This window comes from Tachypleus tridentatus, chromosome 7 (assembly GCF_004210375.1).
Source record: "Tachypleus tridentatus isolate NWPU-2018 chromosome 7, ASM421037v1, whole genome shotgun sequence".
NCBI classification, from domain to species: Eukaryota; Metazoa; Arthropoda; class Merostomata; order Xiphosura; family Limulidae; genus Tachypleus; species Tachypleus tridentatus.
Genome location: NC_134831.1, coordinates 50,828,448 through 50,848,846, shown reverse-complemented (window position 1 = coordinate 50,848,846; position 20,399 = coordinate 50,828,448). Strand labels below are relative to the sequence as shown.

Genomic DNA, 20,399 nt, shown 5'->3' with positions numbered 1-20,399 from the left:
TCTCAATATTATATGAATAACAAACTTGTTTATCCTGTTAAAAACGTTTTAATGAGCATTTGGTTGAAACTTTTGTTTTAGACACTTTATAATTTATGAGAAAGTGATTTTTATTGCAGCTTCAATAATCACATAGCTTTTTATTAGCTAGAATCAAACATTAATTAAAGCAATAACCTGTCCTTTCAGGTAAATCTTTACCCTGATTAAAACTATTTTTGTATGTATTGAAGAATGTATATACTTTAAATAAATAAGTCATTGTGAACTTTAAATCATGAAATGTGTGTTAGACCACTTAAACAGAAATTGTTTTTAATATGTTCTGAAACTATTTGGTAAAATAGTTTGCAATAGGTGTATAAGAAACAAAACATGGACAATATTAACGTTTAAGGATGCTTTTAAAACAAGTGCAGAGCATTGTTAAGAACTTGTTAAGTTTAACTTTCATGGACCATATTGTTAGCAATGCTTAATAAGTGGACCACAGTAATAACAATTAGGTCTATTAGGTGTAATCTTTTTTAAGTCCACTTCAAGCATGAATTAATAAAACAATTTTGTTTCTTTAGGCACTTACCATTTACTTTTTTATTGGCTACTTTAATAAAATTGCCTTCACATATTTCAAACTGAACACATGGGAGAAATGTTATACATAGCATGCCCAAATTAATTTAAATCAGATTTATTGTAACAGGCATAGTGATTTGTATCATGCTATTGTGTAAACATTTTCATATTCTTTTGAACAACTATTTAATCGAGAATGTCATAAAATTATTTAGAAAGAAATGGTTATATAAAAAAATTGAAATTAATGACATTTTATGCGCACAGTGGTTTAAATATGGCCAAGTCAAGGGCCACCTAAAATTTAAGCATAGTCATAAATAAGAAGGGAGGGAGAGTCATGACCAAAGGATGCTGCCCTACTCTGATTAGCTGCCTCAAGAGGGGTTGTCAAAGATTACAAGGCATAGCTCCAAAGTTTTTCACCAGGTGGCGTGACGCTAGGGCCGTGTTATTAGAAGGCCATAATGCCAAACGTTTCACTAGAGGGCGTGCCGTTAATGCCGCGTTGCTAGGCATCCATGACAAGTTGTTATGATGATTATTACATCATAAAGTACTGAAAGTGTTTTGAGGGCCCTCATGAAAAGTGCCCATGGCTCGTGCAATACTTGTTTCAACAAGAATATAATTACTCAAATTGTCATAAAAAGAATGCTTAACACTAATTTATTAAATCATCCTAAAAATGACGTTTAATATGAATTAATTTGTTAATCCTAAAATGGACAGTGAAAGCAAATTCACAAGTTAATTATTTAATAATTAAGTCATTGTACTATATATACATAATATAGAAAATATTTATAGATGTAGAGGAAAAGATGTTTATCTTCCCAGGAGGGTCTGGTTTCGTTAACCTCTTCCTCCCTTGAAATTTTGGTTTCACGAGGGCCAGAGTAACCCACACTTACTCATGCCCCTTTCAAAGGAATGCCCATGCACTATCTACACATACACTTGGTGCAAATAAATCTTTTCTCTTATAGTTCCATAAATTATTTGCACTTTCATTAGTTAGGTATTAATTATAAAACGTTTACATAAAAAAACCTTTCGATGTTTTATAATTAATCCCTAAACTAATGTGGAGCCTAGTTTATAGATGGCCTTTTATTTATTTAGAAAATATATATTCACTAGGGAAAGGTGCTTGGGTCTATTCTTATCATGTAAACAGTACCTGTCAAGTTAGCTAACTAGTTTATTTTTGTCCAGTTTTTGTCAAAATAGTTTATTGTGCTATGTATTGGATCCATATGTGCGTATTTGGGAAGCTCTTTCGGGGTTTGGGTATGATATATACATACCCTGCAGAGTAAGGTTCTCTTCCTGTACTTGTGTGGTCGTGCAGTGTTTGATGGTGGTAGTTACTGCATTTTTGTGTTAGAGTGAGCTGAATTTTCTTAGAAACTTTTCAGGGCAATGTCCATGTATAGATATTGTTTTGCCCTATTAGTAAGATATCTAGTTTATTGGTGGTACTTTTTATTACATTATATATGTACATGTATTTTTCTTATTTATTTATTTTATTTTTTTATGTTTAAATATATATATTGATCGGGGAGAGGTGTTTAGGACAATCTTCATTATGTATGCCCTAAATAATACTTGGTTTATTTTGAATTTCGCGCAAAGCTACACGAGGGCTGTCTCTGCTAGCCGTCCCTAATTTAGACTAGACTAAGACTAGAGGGAAGGCAGCTAGTCATCTCCAACTCTTGGGCTACTATTTTACCCACGAATAGTGGGGTTGACCGTAAACTTTATAACGCCCCCACGGCTGAAAGGACGAGCATGTTTGGTGTGACGGGGATTCGAACCCGCAACTCTCGTATTACGAGTCGAGTACCTTAACCACCTGGTCATGACCGGCGATTACCAAACAATACTACCTTCTTTCACCCAAAGTTATCTTTACTCTGCTATGCCCTCTAAGCATTGTTTAAAATTTTATTTTGCTACCGTACAATAGTCTTTCTTCCATCAGTTTTTGCAATTTTATAACATATGCTGATAGTATGACTGTTTTCCACCAGTCGTACTGCGCCATCTGTAATGATGTAGCTAGTTCCTCCTCGGTTGAGGTTGATTGAATGGAATAGCATAGAAACGTATGAACTTGTCCTTCCTTTCCATGGATTTTTTATGCTTTCCACCCCTCATATAATAAAATGGTCTTTTGCCAGATTTTCTTATGGCAAACAAAGTGGTTTTAAGAAGTACGATTGATCCCAAAAAGATTTTTTAAACATTGGATTTATTTCCATACGTAAAACGAATTTACTAATTATGAAGAAACAATAATTCGAAAATCAATAAGCATTTGAACATTTACAGGATGTATTTCGTATCGGGTTGAGATCGCTAAATTTCTTGGAAAGTTCCCAAAATGAAAGAGGAAGTGCTTTGTGTATACACAATGTTCCTAGCCTAGCTTTCACACCGTAAAAGCATTTCTCAAGGAAACCCGGCTTTCATTTCGTATTTCAGAAATTTAGTAACATGTGTATTATATTTCATTTCATTAATCCAAGAAGAAAGAGAAAGAGTCCGTTACTCTTCTAGGACTTTAAACACAATACAACAAAACTACTCGACAATTATTTTAAGTTTTGTCAATATCTTTCAGTGACATACTGGCAAAAAATTAAGAGAACTCGCGCAATCCGAAAAGGGATATTCTTGAATAAACATATATTATTGTAAAATAAAACTTTTTCTACGTTCATAGTAATTCCCGAACAGTGCTGTCATATGAACTGAACGAGCTAGTATTTTTCAACAGGTCCGGCATGGCAAGGTGGGTTAAGGCTTTCGACTCGTAATCTAAGGGTCGCAGCTTCGAATCCCGGTCGCACCAAAGATGCTCGCTCTTTCCGCCGTGTGGGCGTTATAATGTTACGGTCAATCCCACTATTCGTGGGTAAATGAGTAGCCCAAGAGTTGGAGATGGGTGGTGATGACTGGCTGCCTTCCCTTTAGTCTTACACTACTAAATTAGGGACGACTAGCGCAGATAGCCATTGAGTAACTTTGCGCGAAATTCTAAAACAAACAGTTTTGTAGGTGATATTTTAAATTACTTTTATAGAACACAATCGTAAAAGAAATCACACGAGAACATACAATAATGACATTTGCTTTATTTGGATAGGCAATACTAAATCATCAAAACTTGTGTCTTTTCCAAATTGCCCCCTTCTTACTGGTACAGTGACACGTCCATGGAATTACAACACTATAAACGGGGTTTCGATACCCGTTGCAGGCAGAGCAGGGATAGTCCATTGTGTAACTTTGAGCAAACTTTCCAGCTGCCATTTAGCTGATCAAACCTGAAAACTTGAAAAAACACTATAAACAAGACAATGTTAGCAACAAACTGTTGGTAAAACTTCAGTATCTAGATATCTTATCGAGCGGAAGCAATATCTAGATGTGTATCTCATCGACCACTTTAATAAGTTAGGCATCCATAATAAAACCTTGTTCAATGCTTGTTTGTTTGTTTTGAATTTTGCGCAAAACTACACCAGAGCTATCTGCACTAGCCGTTCCTAATTTAGCAGTGCAAGACTAGAGGGAAGGCAACTAGTCATCACCATCCATCGCCAATTTTTGGCCTACTCTTTTGCTAAAGAATAATGAGGTTGACCTTAATATCAAAATGCTCCCACGGCTTAAATGGCGAGAATGTTTGGAGTGACGGGGATTTGAATCCGCGACCCTCAGATTACGAGCCTTAACCACCTGGCCATGCCGGGCTCTTGTTCAATGAAAGCAGAGAAAGTTCAACTAACGATATTATGAAAACACTTTATACTGGCTAAAAAAAAAAAAAAAGAATTGCATCCTCCAAAAAAAGAATCACATACGAATGTTAAAACGTCTTTATACATAACTTCAAGTAGAACAACACCCAAAGATAAATCAAACTGTTCTTGTTATGTCATGCAAGTCCTTTGAGAAAGTTTATGTAGATGAAACCGGAAGAAGGTTCACACATGAGCGTCAAAACACACATAAAAAGTCATTAACTTTGAAACATAAATAATGCCATGTCTATTTACATGAAGAATTCTTGCCATCAAATCGACTGGAAGGAAATAATTTTATGGGAAACGGATAACTACACGAAAAAAGAATCATCGAAAGCTTGTCTGATTGCAACAACTCTATTGGTCAATTTGAAAGCTAAATAACTGCCGGATTTCTGAACCCAGTATCCTTTAGAGAATTTGATATTCTCGGATAAAGTAGACGTTGTTAACCAGTCTTCCTGCCAGAAAACGACATGAGACCGAAAAGGAGTTAACATATGAATGTTTCGAAAATCGAAACTAGTTTTTCCGGAAATAAAACTTCTACATGTTTGTTTTATTTTATTGTGGTTTTCCAACGATATTTAATTATTTACAGCGCCCTCTTTGACTATAAAAAAGGTCAGTCAAGGACATTTCGAATCGTTTGCAAATTTTTACCGGCCGGTGTGTATAGAAAATAGTGGTTGGTATTGTGTTACGAACGTTGACTTTAATATTAAACGTTTTAAAGTGTGAATAGTTTTTTATAATCTAGGTTAATATGTCTTCGCGGTTTTCTTGTGTTGAAGAAGCCCCACCTGTGGAAATTTTTGCTTTGAGTAAAGCTTACAAAGAGGATCCATTTCCCCAAAAAGTTGATCTTGGTATAGGAGGTAGGTCTTAGGGTCCGTTGGGCACGTTGAGGTAAAATTAAATATATAACAATCGTGACATTCAACCCTGGATAGTTAACGAAATATATTTTGATTCCTGTTTTGTGAAAAGTATGTAAGACTCTTGCATATTTTCCACAAAACGGGAATCAAAATATATAGAGAGTATAGAGTTGTAACTTCTTTATTAGTAATAAACACAAAAATATAGCGGATGAATTCGTTAATGTTCATTGTTATAACACTGTAACTATTAAGTATAAATATAAAATTGATAAAATGCTGAAAACTACATTTAATAGTACAAAAAAATCATGTCTTTGTTTTCTTTATAGATGCGCATTAATTTGTGTTCGCACTAAAATGCGAAAGCTGAAGCACAAAATGTGAAAGTTGTAAGCGTACTAACTTATTTTTATGTGTAAAGAAACTTGTTCATTTTTAGCACTAGGTTAAAATACGATACCGTGACAAACAAATTGCGTTCAGAAGGAAACCATGCGTTCTCATTAGACTTCGCTAAAATAGATAAAAAGCAGAACATTAAATCACCAAAAACAGGTAGCATTTAGAATGAAATTGTAAATAAAAAATAACTTTGCTTGGCTGAACTTTAGGATATCTTCTGTTTTAAAACTTTTTATGCTACTTCAATGACTGTATAATTGTAACTTTTCGAGGTTGGCAAGGTAACACGCAGAACCGCCAAATCTACAAAAAAATAATTTCAAAAGTTATTTAAAAAAGAAGTCATCCTCAGAAAAATAACGGATAAGAAATCTTAGTGTTATTGATGAGGAATACGGTTTCTTTTATTACACCAGAAGATGCGAGACATTTCGTAAGCTATGTACAAATATATTTGAATTTATTAATACTGTAATATTGACACTGAATACTAACTACACTGTATTAGTCCACTTAGAAACTATATATAACCTGTTATCGGTTCTTTGTGTCACAAATATAAAAAAAATAATTTGTAAAAATTATTATATACTCTATCCCTTGGTATATAACCCTTTTTAACCTAAACTGTCTGTAATGTAGATATTCAACACTGAATACTAAATTAACCTTATTAGTAAATCTTTAAAACTGTATATAATCTATTATGGGCTCTTTTTCTTTTTATAACAAATCAAAATACACATTTATTAAAAGTGTTAAATGCTGCCTTCTGTACTGTGTAATACTTCTTAACTTAAACAGTCTATAATACTTCCCTTGTCACAGGTACTGGTTTATTTCACTTTTATTTGAGATTCTTTAACTTGCCAGCACCTATAGATGCAGTACAGGACCTCTCCACCCAACAGGCATTTATGTTATACTTCATCTCATTCACTGAAGTTTTACTGTTTTAATGTTTGTTGTCCCCTAAAAATCAGGGATTGGAGGCCTGACATTAATGTCTTGCCTCAGTTGTTTTGTTCACTTCCTGTGTCTACCTATTGAATCCTACCTCAATCTTCAATGGGTACTTTCTCCAGGTCTATGGATGACCAAGCTGGATATCTCGAATGCTCATCTGCATATTCCCACCTTGGTATGATCTTGTTCTTTTCTTTGGTTTGTCCACTGAGGGGTGATGTTACTAATTTTTTGCACTACAACTTAAGCTGGTTTGGCTCCATATGTTTTTCTGTTAAGTGGAGAGAGCTTTTGCTCTTCATTTTCATGCCTTAACTGTGCATTTCAATTTTTATAAGAACAGCTGGCTACTTCTGGCCAATTATAAACAGGACATGGCCATTCATACTCATCAGTTCTTTCTCAAAAAAGCTGTTCAGGTTGGCTAGTTTATAAAATTGGATAAGTTCTTCATGCATCCTACCCAATATTTTATTAATTTATCTGTGTTTTTCAACACTCCCTTCAGTCAGGCCCAATCTTCTTATCTCAAGCTCTTTTCTATGGAATTATCAGTTTGCCTTGCACTGTCTCCTCCCTGACTTTCAGCATGGAAGGATCTGTCACTTTTGGGGATGTGGTTTTCTATGACTTTTCTCATTCCCATCAGCCATGCAAAGGTGCTCTCCCTTCAGTGGACTCTGCACAATCAATTGAACCTTGCTCGGGAACCTTTGGATGTTCTCATTACCAGTCCTCCTTCCCTTGTAGACAACCTCCTTTGGTGATTGGACAAGACATTAGCACATGTACTGCTTCCTCTCCTCATCTACATTTGCATCTCCTTACAAACACATTCTTTTAGGGCTGTCATCAGGAGGAGTTGGGTCATTGATCTGCTGAAAAATGGCCTTTACATGTCAATGTCATATAGTTTCTTCCCATTATCAGACTTTGGATCTCTTTCTCACCATTGTCAGACAATCATCTATTCTAACAACTTCATGGTCATAGCTTATATCAGTTATTAAAGAGGCAGCCAGTCATGATTCTTCTTGTTTCATACATTGGGATTTCCTATATTGGACTCTCACAAAACACATTCGTTTAATTGTTTGTCCTGTACTGGGTTCTTTCAACCTCATGGTGGATTGTCTTTAATGCATCAACAAGGTTTCCCAACAAAGTGTTCCCTTCATGCTGATGTTTTCAGGTAGCTTTGGGATCTGTGGGGTTTTTCTCATGTTGATGCTACTGCACTCAGTCACAAGCTTACCCCTGTTTTGGTCTGTAGTACCTCATCCTCAGGCTTTGGCTATAGATGCTTTCACCTAGTGTGGATTGCACAAATTTCTTCATGTTTAACCTGTTATCTTATTGAATCATTGAGTAGTTTCCCTTATCCATGCCACTCTGTGCTAGGTCTTTCTGATTGCTCCCTTCTGGCAGACTCATTCATGGTTTTCTCATTCACATTTACTCTAAATACAATTATTCCCAGCTCTACTACTTCCCTTATTACTCACCCTCCTTTGTCAATCCCAGTCACCAGTTTTGCATCCTGCACTTTATGTCCTTCATTTTCATGCCTGGCTTTTTTTCAGCACAGGTTTGGGGATTTCCTGCTGCTTGTCGTACTGTTGCTGGTGTCTAAGTTTCTTGCTTTTTTCTTCTTTTTTGTTTTTAACTGGGAGTCTTCAGTCTTCTTGATTTCATGTTATTGGGCAGCTTTATCCCATATCTTTCATCTGTCTTGTTACTGCAGGGTTTTCCTCTCGCCCATACTTACCATGTTAATCCATTCTTTCAGGATTTTTTTCACTTGCTCAGCACTCTCTTCTTCTAGATTAGGATATTGTCATTCTGACAGTTTGACAATAGTGGCATATATCAATCACTGAACTGGCACCCAGTCATGGACCCACACTTTTTTATACTTTGGATTTTCCTCTATTCTTATTGTGTGTAATGTTTTGAGTTTTGTGGCAGGTCATCTTTTCTGTTTCAACAAGATTTATCCTTCAGAGTGGTCCCTCAATCCTCTCATTTTCTTGTGACTTTGCAGTTGGTGTGTTTTTCCTGACATCAGTGCATTTGCCACTGCTGTGCATGTGTGTGTTTAAAATCTAAACAAGGCTTTTTCCTTTGTTGCATTCTGAAGTTTGTATACAACATTCAGGTAGCAGTCAAATGAGATTTTGTAATGTGTCTATAGTGAGGAGATCTACAGAAATTTGTAGTTACATAATTTCAGGATGTAAGTAATTTGTGCATCAAGTGTCATGTTGAATGTCCATTTTCTTTTCTGTTTTTAAGATTTAAAAACTTTTTGCAGCCTACAGAACTAATGAGGGAAAACCTTGGGTGTTACCAGTAGTAAGAAAAGTTGAACAGCAGATTGCTACTGATGTTACACTGAATCATGAATATCTGTCACAGCTGGGACATGAAGAATTTTCCAAATCTGCTACAAAGATGCTTTTGGGAGATGGTAGCCCAGCTCTTGCAGAAGGGCGTGTAAGATTTTGAGATTATATAATAAGCTTGAATATATGTAATTATTTTTACATTTAAATGTCTTCAAGTTTATAATTAACTTTACACTGCTGTATAAGATAGGAAGTAAGTTGGAAAATGATATGGCTTGAATCTTCAAAATTAATATAAATGATGCACATAAGACTTTAGAAGAGTAATTTCTTATTAGTAAACATTGTTTCGTATCCTAAAAGCTTAAGTTCTGATCAACAAGCCAGTAGCTGGAAAGCTAATACTAAACCAGCCAACTCTAATCTTTTTTTTTCTTTTTTTTACAATGGTAGTTAGTTATTCAACTTTATTTTTTTATATTTTGTCTGCCAGTTGTGTTATTCAGTGAATTCAGTTTTATCATGCAGGTAGTCAGTCTGAAATGCAATTTTTGAAATTGCTCTGTTATTTATAAAAAATTTTATAAGGAGAAGTAAGAAATGCATTTTTATAGGTGTTTCTAATATAGCAAATGTTTTTTTGTTTTTTCTTTATTATAAATTACTGTAAGTTTCAAGATATTTTTCTGATAAAGCTAACAAAAATACTGTAATGAGAAAATTCATATTATAGTAAACCCATAGTATATTAAATATTAATCTGTTGTGAGATGGTAAAGTTACACTGGTTCCTTTAATTGTGTGTTGATGTAGAAAAATACTTTTAAATTGTAACAGGATCTACCCATTCAGAATTCTTTTACATTTAATGTTATTACTCATAATATTAAAAACTTAACTTGTATAATCCTGGTACAACTAACTACTGTTAAAGTTCCTTTTTATTGTTACTTGGTATGGAAAAATTGTCTCATGTTAGTTTATTAAATGTTTGGAAAAAAAAATTTTTAATCCTAAAATTTGGAAACTATATTCTTTACTTCATGTAATTTGTTATGTGAGGATTTATTATTTGAAGTGAAATAAAATCTTAAAGCATAGCTGGAAAACAATAATGAAGAAATATGCAAGAAAAAACAAGTAATGTTCATGATTCATTAATGAAATTATACATTATAATATAACTTTTTTCTAGGGATTTGGAGTACAGTGCTTGAGTGGAACAGGTTCATTAAGAGTTGGAGCAGAGTTTCTAATACACTGTGCAAAATTTAAGACTTACTACATGTCTGCTCCAACATGGCGTAAGTATTGAAAATAATTATGTACTTTAGTTTGTTTCTTGTATCTTTGCAAATGCTTGTGTACTACAATAATAAATATTTTGAGTAATGGAAGAAGTGATATGTTTTGCAGCATTTTTATTCAGGATCTTGAAAAAAAAGCAAATTTATTATCCAGTCTTATTTTATATATTTAACTAGATGTAAAAAAAAATGTAAAAATTTAGAAATATAAAAATCATAGAATAAATGTAGCTTAGTAAAATAGGACAAAATTCTAGGAAATGCCATAAACTACATTTCCTAAACAAAATTTATCTATGCGTGCATATAACAGTGTACATGCTCTTCAGTGTCTCTTGAGCAGGATAATAAAATCTTTATTTGTCATGGTTCTCATGTTACTTGCATGTTTGCCTACCAGTGCTATATATTATTAGTAATTAGCCTAACATGTATGGATTAGTTCAGTTAAACAAACTTATTTAATAAAAATATTTACTGTAATAGGGCTTGATTTTAAGTCATTTGACTATTGAAATGGTTAGAAACTTTCTTATACAATCAACTTAAACCCTGTGTTGTCTGACCAGTGTCTTGGAACAAACTCTTACACAGTCTACTATACACTTTTATCTGTGTTCATGATACACATTTTATGTTGACTCTGATTATCTGTAAATTTCTTAAATGTGAACTAAAAAAATCTGTACCCTTTCAACAGTACCATTTGGTCCATTTTTCTTTTAAAATAGATAGTATGTTGGCAAGAGAAATGTTGGTATAATCAACCAAAAGGAGCTGAAAATAATTGGAAAAGTTTGCTTTTGTGATTGGCTCATGATACTGATTTACTCACTAAACTTTACTGTGAATGCTTTGTGCATTGAGGTCAACTGAACTGTGTTGTAACAGTAAAGTGTATTCAACTTGGTTACATTATCAAACGTTGTGTTGTACAATGTTTGTATCCATATATATGGGAAGGCAGGAAATTGCAATGAAAATGAATACTAATAACATAAATATTTAGTTAGATTAATTTCTAAGACAGATAAATGCTTGTAACAATATAACTAACATTGCTGTTTCACCTTCTTATTCTGTGGTAGGATATGAAATGAAATTGAATTTTCAAAATCATTCTCACAATTTTCTTTGTTAACTGTTACAGTTGAAATGCTGGCCTCCCCACCTTTTTAGTATGCACATATAGGCCCAAAGTTAGCATTAGATTGACATGACTAATTGAGTCTAGGAAATATGGAAGACTTAGCTTCCATGAGAAAAGCACCTAATTAGGCAAAACATAATAATAATTACAAAATAATTTTATGAAATATTTAAATGATTAGTATGAAACAGAATAACAATAATCACTGATGTCAAGAAAACCCACTTGTAGTGAAATAAATATGCAAAAACAGCTCGTTTGGGTTGAGAAAATATTTTACATAGAAGAGCGAACAATGTTTCGACCTTTGGTCATCGTCGAAACGTTGTTCGCTCTTCTATGTAAAATATTTTCTCAACCCAAACGAGCCGTTTTTGCATATTTATAGAATAACAATAAATAAAGTAAGGCTATTTTTGCCTCTCTCCAGATTGCTACAAATGAGTATGAACAACAGTGCATATCAGTGGTTCATGTGTGTACATGTGCAACACTCAGGAATTGCGTGCATATTATGACGTAGTATGTGTGAGTATTCCAATGCAAGTCTAGTCTTCTTACAGCCTGTACTTGGCAAGCAGGCCAAGCTGATTAGAATGAAAACATTGAATATGATTGTCCAAGATTGCTGTTATGTTTAAAAGTTATACAGGTCATTGAGTATTTGTTTCCTTCAGATACTGTGTAATAAAACTTCCCAGGAAATAGGACATCAAATATAGTTGAATAAAGATGCAAAATTGTCAACTAAACTTAAAAAACAAAACAAAAAACAGACCCTAAAAAGATCCAGTTATGGCAGTACCAATGTACAAATACTCTAAAAGAGAATTGATTACCAGGATTTTCATGTTTTTGTAGGATCGTTTGTTTTTTTTAATAACTTAGAAACTTTTATAATATGTCCTGCTATAATTCCACATTTAGTTCTTGTATTTTCATAAAATTTGGTAAGCTTTTAATAAACATTGATATGCTGTACATATAAATCAGAATTTTTAATATATTTTTACTAAAGATTTATCTGGATTTACTGAGTCAGTATGATTTTACTCTGACTTGTCTGAAAGAAAGGTAATTCCCATGTTAAGAAGGAAAGTGCTTTTTCATCTTACTGGTTTCATACTTAATTTACAAATCTCTGAAATTTTCTAATGAATATGAAGTTTGTTTTTTCATTAAACCTCATTTTATTTGTTACTTTCTGAACTCAACCCTAAATAGCAAATAAAGTGATGTAGAGTAAAAGGAAAAGTTGGAAAATATGACATTTAAATTTCCCTTTTTTCCTATCCTGAATGATTGCATGTTGTAACTTATTTATTCTAAGGGTCATGAGGCTTGTAGCACTTTGCATCTGTTTTCATTTAATTTTTATTTTATTGCTCATTGAACTGTAACTTTTGCAACAAAGCAATAAGTTGTCTGGTGAGAGCTTAACATATAAGATATACATTAGAGAACAAGAAATTTATTAGTTGCATTTGTGCTCTTGTCTTTTTTGTTGTCTGGAAGACTGAAGAACAATGACACAAGTTCTTTTTTTTTTCCTTCTTTATAGTGAAGTTTGTGTTGAATAAAATGTTTTTTCATTTATTTGAAATATACAACTTGTATCATAAAATATTATAATCTAAAAAAAAGTTAAACTACTTTAACTTGGTTTCTGAATTACTTAAAACATTACTGTTAGCTGGTCAATGTTGGGGAGAGAGTTTGTTTTTGAAAAAGAAAGGTTCTGATAGGAGGGGTTTGGAATATGGATTTGTTTATATCAGTGAAGCAAGGTTGGAGGTTGTGAAATTATATTATGACATCAATATTTACATTGAAAATATGCAATTTGTGATACTCTGAAGATCATATAGGGTTAGAAAGAAAATCTGAAATGGGTAATTTAGAGCAAAGGAATGTATTATTGCACATAAAAGAGAATATTAAAAATGTTTATACCATTTTGAAATGATGAAATCAAAACCTGTATAATACTAAAATCTGAATTATAATTACCCATTTATAATAATGTTGAATATAAATGTTAAAAGGTTGACATGTAGGTTGTGCTGTACAATATAAGATTAAACTTACAAAGTGAAGCATCAGATTTATCAAAATGTTGAAGCATTGCATTTATATTGGTATGCTCAGAATTATATGGGAATTGTACAGTTTTTTTTGTTTTTTTTAATATTAATACCACTACTGTTATTAGTTGTTTCTGTGGTAATGATTCATTAGCCATTGTATTTGTAGGTTGTTTTGTATCATGTCATACAGTATATTTTTTTTATCATAGACATTCCCTAATTACAAATACTTCTGTTAGTTTTTTAAGATAATTTTTTATAACTGGAACTGAAACACAATTAGTTAATCACAAGTCTGTGTCCAAAGTGTTTAACAGTCAAATTTATATAAATGGTTATTAAAGGAACTTTCTTCATTTATGTGTTTCATTGTCATTTAGCCTCAACTGTATAATAACTTCAGATTTGTTGAGGTGGCATTACCTTCCAACACTACTATGCAATGGCTTTCTTCACAAATCCAACTTCCATAATCTAATTTTTAATTCAAGATATCTATCTTTCAAAATAAATTCAGTCCCAATTCTAAATTCTAACGATTATGATTTTAGTGTAACTCTTTAAGAATGTTTTTGTTGTTTTTACTTCAGCAGTATTATCACCAAACTGAAAATTACATACCTATTTGAATAGAATTGGGCAAGTTTTTACATATATAATTAAAAAAATGTATTGGATCCAGATAATGCATTTACTGTAGTACAAAAATTGAATCTTAATTTCTACTATGCAACGATAAGATTGAATTAAAAGTGGGACTGATTTTGGTGGCAAATATGATTTAATAAGGGACAAATTATATCCTGTACTACTAGTAACTTCTTCTCAACTGATGACCAGTATCTTAAGTATAAGAGAGAGTGTTTCAACTTGTAATGATATAAGAGTTCATCTAGTATGTTTTGTACATGTATGGCACAAAGCCTAGGTTTTTATAGGCTTGTTGATAGTTGGCTCATATACTTTATTGAAATAAAATTCTGCAGTAAATATATCATGTTCTTATACATTTAGATTGATAATAAATAATTTTTTTTCATCTGTATATTGGTCTTTTTTAGCCAATCACAGACTTGTGTTTAAGAATGCAGGGTTTCAAGATGGCAGGTCATACCGATATTGGGATGCTGCAAACAGAAAACTGGATCTAGATGGAATGCTAGAAGACTTAAAGGTATGTTCTTTACACAAATTCTTTATACATTTTGAAACTGTAGGTGACCAGTAATGTTAATATTAAAATTAATACAAGGATTTTTAACTACAACCATATAGCATGAATGACTTGTTAATTTTAAGGGTTGTTGTTGGTTAAAAAAAACATTTTTGCCCTCACACTGGGGTAGCACAGTAGTAAGCTCAAGGGTTTAAAATATTAAAATGTGAGTTTATTCCTGTGTCAAGCACAGGACAGATATAGAATCGTGAAGCTTTGTGTTTAAAAGAAACAATTACAGCCAGTTAATATTAAATTAATGAAACTTTCTCTTCTGTCATGAAAATATGCTGTGTTTCATGGATGTGAAAAAAGTAAAATACTTAATCTGAATATGAATTTTACATATCACGTTACTGTTACATTAAGCCTCAGACAAATGTATTAGTATTGTCATAAAAACATATTAATGGAATGTTTGGAACTAGAAACAATATAGCAGTGATGAAAGCAAATTTTAGCATAAGCTAGAGTGAGGTTATTGGTATATGATTTATTCTATTTAATTTAATTTTATTATTATGTGAACAGCTCAGTTTATTCACATAAAAGTAGGCAATATTTAAACATTAACTTTCAACACTTGCTTGGTTGATTGTACTGACCATGTGACTTCTTCGTATTCATTTAAAGTCTTAATAAATTTGATATTCCTAACTTTTAATATATCTTCACAAAATTTGTTAGTCTTTCATGTACAAAGAAATAATATTTTTAGTGAATTATTTTAAATAAGCTAAAAAAATTCTGTGAATATAAAAATTATATTTTTTGAATAGTTTCAATGCAAAGTGATTTTCACTTTAAGATTAAAAATACTTCATCTTAACATCTCATATTTCATTTAACTAATTTCTAAATCTTATTAAATAGATTTCATTTGTTTCTTTTCAGTGAAACTTTATATTTTTCTGTTAATTTCTCTACCCTAACTCCATACAAGGTTAGTCAATTTGACCAACCTTTTAACAATTTAAAAATAAATGAGTAAAAAGAATATAAATTGTCTTTTTCTTTCTTTCAAGAGTGACTTCAAATTATAACATGAAACTACATTCTTTTTTCCTGCATACAGTTACTACAGAAAGTGTTTGTACCCCTGTGTGAGTAGTATTTTCCTCATAACTTAAGTATCACGATCAGGATAATGAAAGTGTAGTATATTATAAATATTATACTAACACACATCTACAAAAATTTTCATATAAATTGAACAACAAATAAACTGTTTATAAACAAATAATCAAACATAGGAGGGGCAGAAAGTGTTCGTGCATCTACTTTAATGGTCAGTTGTGTAGCCTTTCAAGTGAGTTACTTGGCGCAATTTCTTCTCATAGCCCTCCATGATCATTTGACAGTATTCGACTGGTATTTTCTTCCATTCTTCTTTACAGAAGGCCTCCAACTCTTGCAAGTTTTTTGGATGACGCTTATGAACCCTGGTCTTTAATCATGCCAAACATTTTAAATTGGGTTGAGATCAGGTGACTGAGATAGTTACTCCAGAAAGCTTATATGGTTCCTCTGCAACCAGGATTGCACATATTTTGATGTGTGCTTAGGGTCATTGTCATGCTGGAAGATTCAACGACGCCCAAGCCGCAAGTTCCTAGCATTTTTCTTGATATAAATGCTTAATATATCAACGTACCCTTCTTTTTTTATGATTCTGTTGATGCGGTGAAAGCTGCCTACATCAGAAGAGCTGAAGGAACTCCATAGCATGATCGAGCCACCTCCATGTTTAAATGTAAGAATGGTGTTCTTTGGAAGATTTCGTTCTCCCTTCTTACGGAAAATATAGCGAACATCATTGTGGCCGAAAAACTCAATTTTTAGTCTCGTCTAACCAAAGAATACTCTTTCAATAGGTAAAGGGTTTATCCACATACTTTCTTGCATACCTCAATCGTGCTTCTAAATGAACAGGCTTTAAATATGGAGTTCTACGAGGACGGCATACTTTGAACCCAGAAGAGCGTAACATGTTCATAACTGTAGAGGTGCTTAATTCGACCCCAGTTTTTCTTACCAATTTCTGTATGTTATTAAGTGTTAAATGAGGGTTCCTACTAACTTCTGACAACCTTCTTCTTGGTTCTCTCTGGAATTTTGGTGGGGCATCCGGAACGAGAGAGGTTAGCAGTTGATTCTGTAAACATAAACTTGGCAATTATGCTTTAAACAGTAGATTTTGGCACATTAAGTTGTGTATCAATACTGGAAAGAGACACACGAGACTTGTATTTTACAATAATTTGGTTTCTTAAGTCACTGGACAGTTGTTTCCTGTTCGCCATGATGACTAAACAGATAATGTCGGAGACGGTGCTAAATTGCCAGAAGTAAACTTTTTGCTAGCTAAATTCCAATAATTATGAACCCAGTGTCTAGTTCTGGAATGGTATAATGTAGTTGATTTACCAAACTAAACAAAATTTTTACGAGAATATCAGTTTTTACACACATTCTGCCCCTCATATTTTTGGTTATTTGTTTATAAACAGTTTATTTGTTGTGTAATTTACATAAAAATTTATGTAAATGTGTGTTAGTATAATATTTATAATATACTATATATCTATTAGCCTAATCATAATACTTTTTAAGATGAGGAAAAACTACTCACAACACAGGGGTACAAACACTTTGTGTTGTAACTTTAAACTTGTAACAATGTACATCTATAGTTTTTTTGTTTTAATGCCCTTTGATTGCTTTTTGAACCATGTACAACTAATATTTGCACCATTGCACTAACAAATTGTTGCTCATGAGCTGCTTGTATGAGTGTCTTGTGTAAAGTTTTTGTTATTTATTTTACATTATATAACGTAAAGAGATCACTATTTTTACATTTTAGTTACCTCTATAATAAGAAATAGACTAAACATGAAAAAAGAAAAATTACTTACCTGAGACTTTTTTGCTGTTGATGACACTTAATCCTACTTTGTTTATATTAATGGTAGTAATGCACTAAATTTTCATTTAATTATATACTCTATAAAAATACATAGAATAATAACTTGTAAAAAGCAGACAAGTTCCCCAAAGTGTCACAACTTTTATGGCTTCCTAACTATACAACAAGAGCAATTATAAGTTTGTGAAAGGTAATCATTATCTTCACCATGGGAATGAAGCTTGTACTAACTGGGAATTGACAATTCTTCATTCAGAAAATTACATATCATTTGATGGAAGAAAACCTTGGCTTTCTGATTGTTATAGACAATACTGAATTAAACACAAGAGAGAACTATTAACAAATCCAGAAAAAAGGTGTGTGTGTGTGACAAAAGAGGCATAATTTTCTATTTGATAGCCTTATAACCAAACAAAATTGAGGACTGTAAAAATTATGGTTTCTATGAGAAATGATGATTTGATAGTGAGTAATTTATGTTAATTTTCATACTTATTGGAGAGATGGTGAATAAAACAGAAGAGGAGGTATCTGGAGAAAATGGGTTACATTTCTTACATGAGGAGAAATTTATAATTAAAAATTCTTTATAAAATTAAAAACTTAAAACCATATTTTTGTATGGATTATTAGCTATGGTTGTATGCTACAGTAATTGATACAGTATAAGCAAAAAGTAGTTTAGTAACATTTTGAATGTAAATCACTAAAACTTTGTGACATGCCTGGTAAATGATGCCAGTGCATAGAAGGTTAATGCAATTGTTAGGTGATAATTTTTGCTTGAAACACAAGAAATCAAAGATGGATGAAACTAATCTTTGGCATTTTGGCTGTTTTTGAAGCTAACCTCGTGCAACATTAATTATTTGATGGTTACTTTTTAATTAAATATTACAATGAGTTTCAGTTGGTTAAGTTGATAATGTAAATTTTAATTTACTAATTTTGAACATTTTTAATGGATGGAGTAATTTGGAAATATTTCATTAGAACATTTTACACATTCTAATTATATAACGCTGATCATTAAAATATTTTTAACAAATATACCTACCTCTGTTTATTGTTTTATAAACACATCTGAAAGATTTTGCTATACAAACACCAATTCATGTTAAAATTTCGACTTAGCCTAACTGTTGTTTTGAAAGAGAAGCACTTTTTTCTTTTTTACTTCTCATTATAGGCACACAACTGTAACCATTGATGTCATTTGTACATGTCAGCATGAGATTGCATTATCTTACTATTATCCTTGTATTCTTAGCTCAAACACAATGGCTCATCATGTCTTCTTAAACATTTTGACCTGAAGGAACTTGTATTTTGCAGGATCCAATTGACCTTGATTCTTGTAATCAACCTTATAACTTGTATAGGCATTACTAAATTTTTATCTACTAATTTTAAAGTTGTGTTATTTCTTGCAGCATGTATTACAGTTCAGTTCCTGTTTTCAGATTTTGGCATTGGAATTTTTTTAAATGATATATCAGTAAACATTGTCTAATTATTTATTCCAATTATCATTTAACCAATGTTTTGAGTGTAAAAGTTGCTTTAATAGCAGATTACTCTTAAGTTATATTGACCTGATTCTGAAATTTTTCTCAACTTTCCCTTTAATAAATGTTCAGTGTAACTGATAAAGTGTCAGCGAATTCTGTGTTTTCTATTTTAGAGAGATTTAGTGTTTTGAGAGATTTAGAAGTTTTGTCTGCTTTTCCTGTGGTAATCATACTGTATCAATGACAGCATAGTTTGTGCTACAATAATATAAAACATGACACCCTTTTTTTTCTGTTAGACAGTTTGTTTGTTGTTTTGTTTAACTTTGATATAAACCAACTTAAATTAAAATTTCCTTTTAAGGTAATGTAGATGAATAAAGGAAACATTACTCTATCTTAATATACAAAATCCAAATTTCATGAAATGAGCTGATAATTATTTTAGTGCACATGACTAGTTTCATTCAAACTTTAACTTGTTCTACTTTCAATACAATTGTGCAAGCAACACCAATGACTTTGCTAGTGATAACATCATAATAACAGTTTTTTGCAGAATTAACACGTATAGATATAATTTCATATCCAAGGAGCATAAATAGTGAGATGGCATGACTGGTTAGTTTTCCCTTAACCTTCTGGAAGCCAAAAGTGATATAGGAATTCCTGGCAACCTTTGTTGATAACTTGTCAATTTGTGATTGTGTTATAAATAATCACTTTAAAGCTATCAGTTATGATTAAAATTTAGTAAGTGTAAGCAGACTTTTTAAGGCATTCTAGATTTGTGTAAAGCACTTAACTTTTTTATAGGTTAAAGAAACTATATAGTTTATACCTTGTATACAATTTTGTAAGTCTATAATTTTATTTTCTGTAGACTCTTTAAAAAAAAACACTAATTTTTTACTTTGTTTTGAAGAAAATTAATCTTGTTTAAAAATAACTTATTTTACAGAATGCCCCAGAAGATTCAGTTATCATCTTGCATGCTTGTGCTCACAATCCAACAGGAATAGATCCAACAGAAGATCAGTGGAAACAAATTGCAGATGTAATGGAGGTTTGTAGGTTTGGATTTTATTTTATAATAATAAATACTCTATAGACAAACGAAAAATAAATGTTTGAAATATTTTTATAGTTCTTGCCACCTATCAATCCATATCAAAGTTGTATCTGCATTAGAAGTA

At 32.0% G+C, this 20,399-nt stretch overlaps 1 protein-coding gene across 1 annotated transcript in view; it reads left to right on the top strand.

Annotated features, from left to right (window-relative positions):
• The first annotated feature begins 4,971 nt into the window (after positions 1-4,971).
• The window catches only part of Got1 (Glutamate oxaloacetate transaminase 1), a 29,015-nt gene continuing 13,587 nt past the window's right edge, over positions 4,972-20,399 (top strand). Inside the window, exons 1-5 of the mRNA XM_076511611.1 lie at positions 4,972-5,278; positions 8,967-9,148; positions 10,196-10,304; positions 14,606-14,718; positions 20,165-20,269. Of these exons, the coding sequence (XP_076367726.1) occupies positions 5,167-5,278; positions 8,967-9,148; positions 10,196-10,304; positions 14,606-14,718; positions 20,165-20,269 (621 nt within the window). The 5' untranslated portion in view covers positions 4,972-5,166. The remainder of the gene's footprint in view (positions 5,279-8,966; positions 9,149-10,195; positions 10,305-14,605; positions 14,719-20,164; positions 20,270-20,399) is intronic.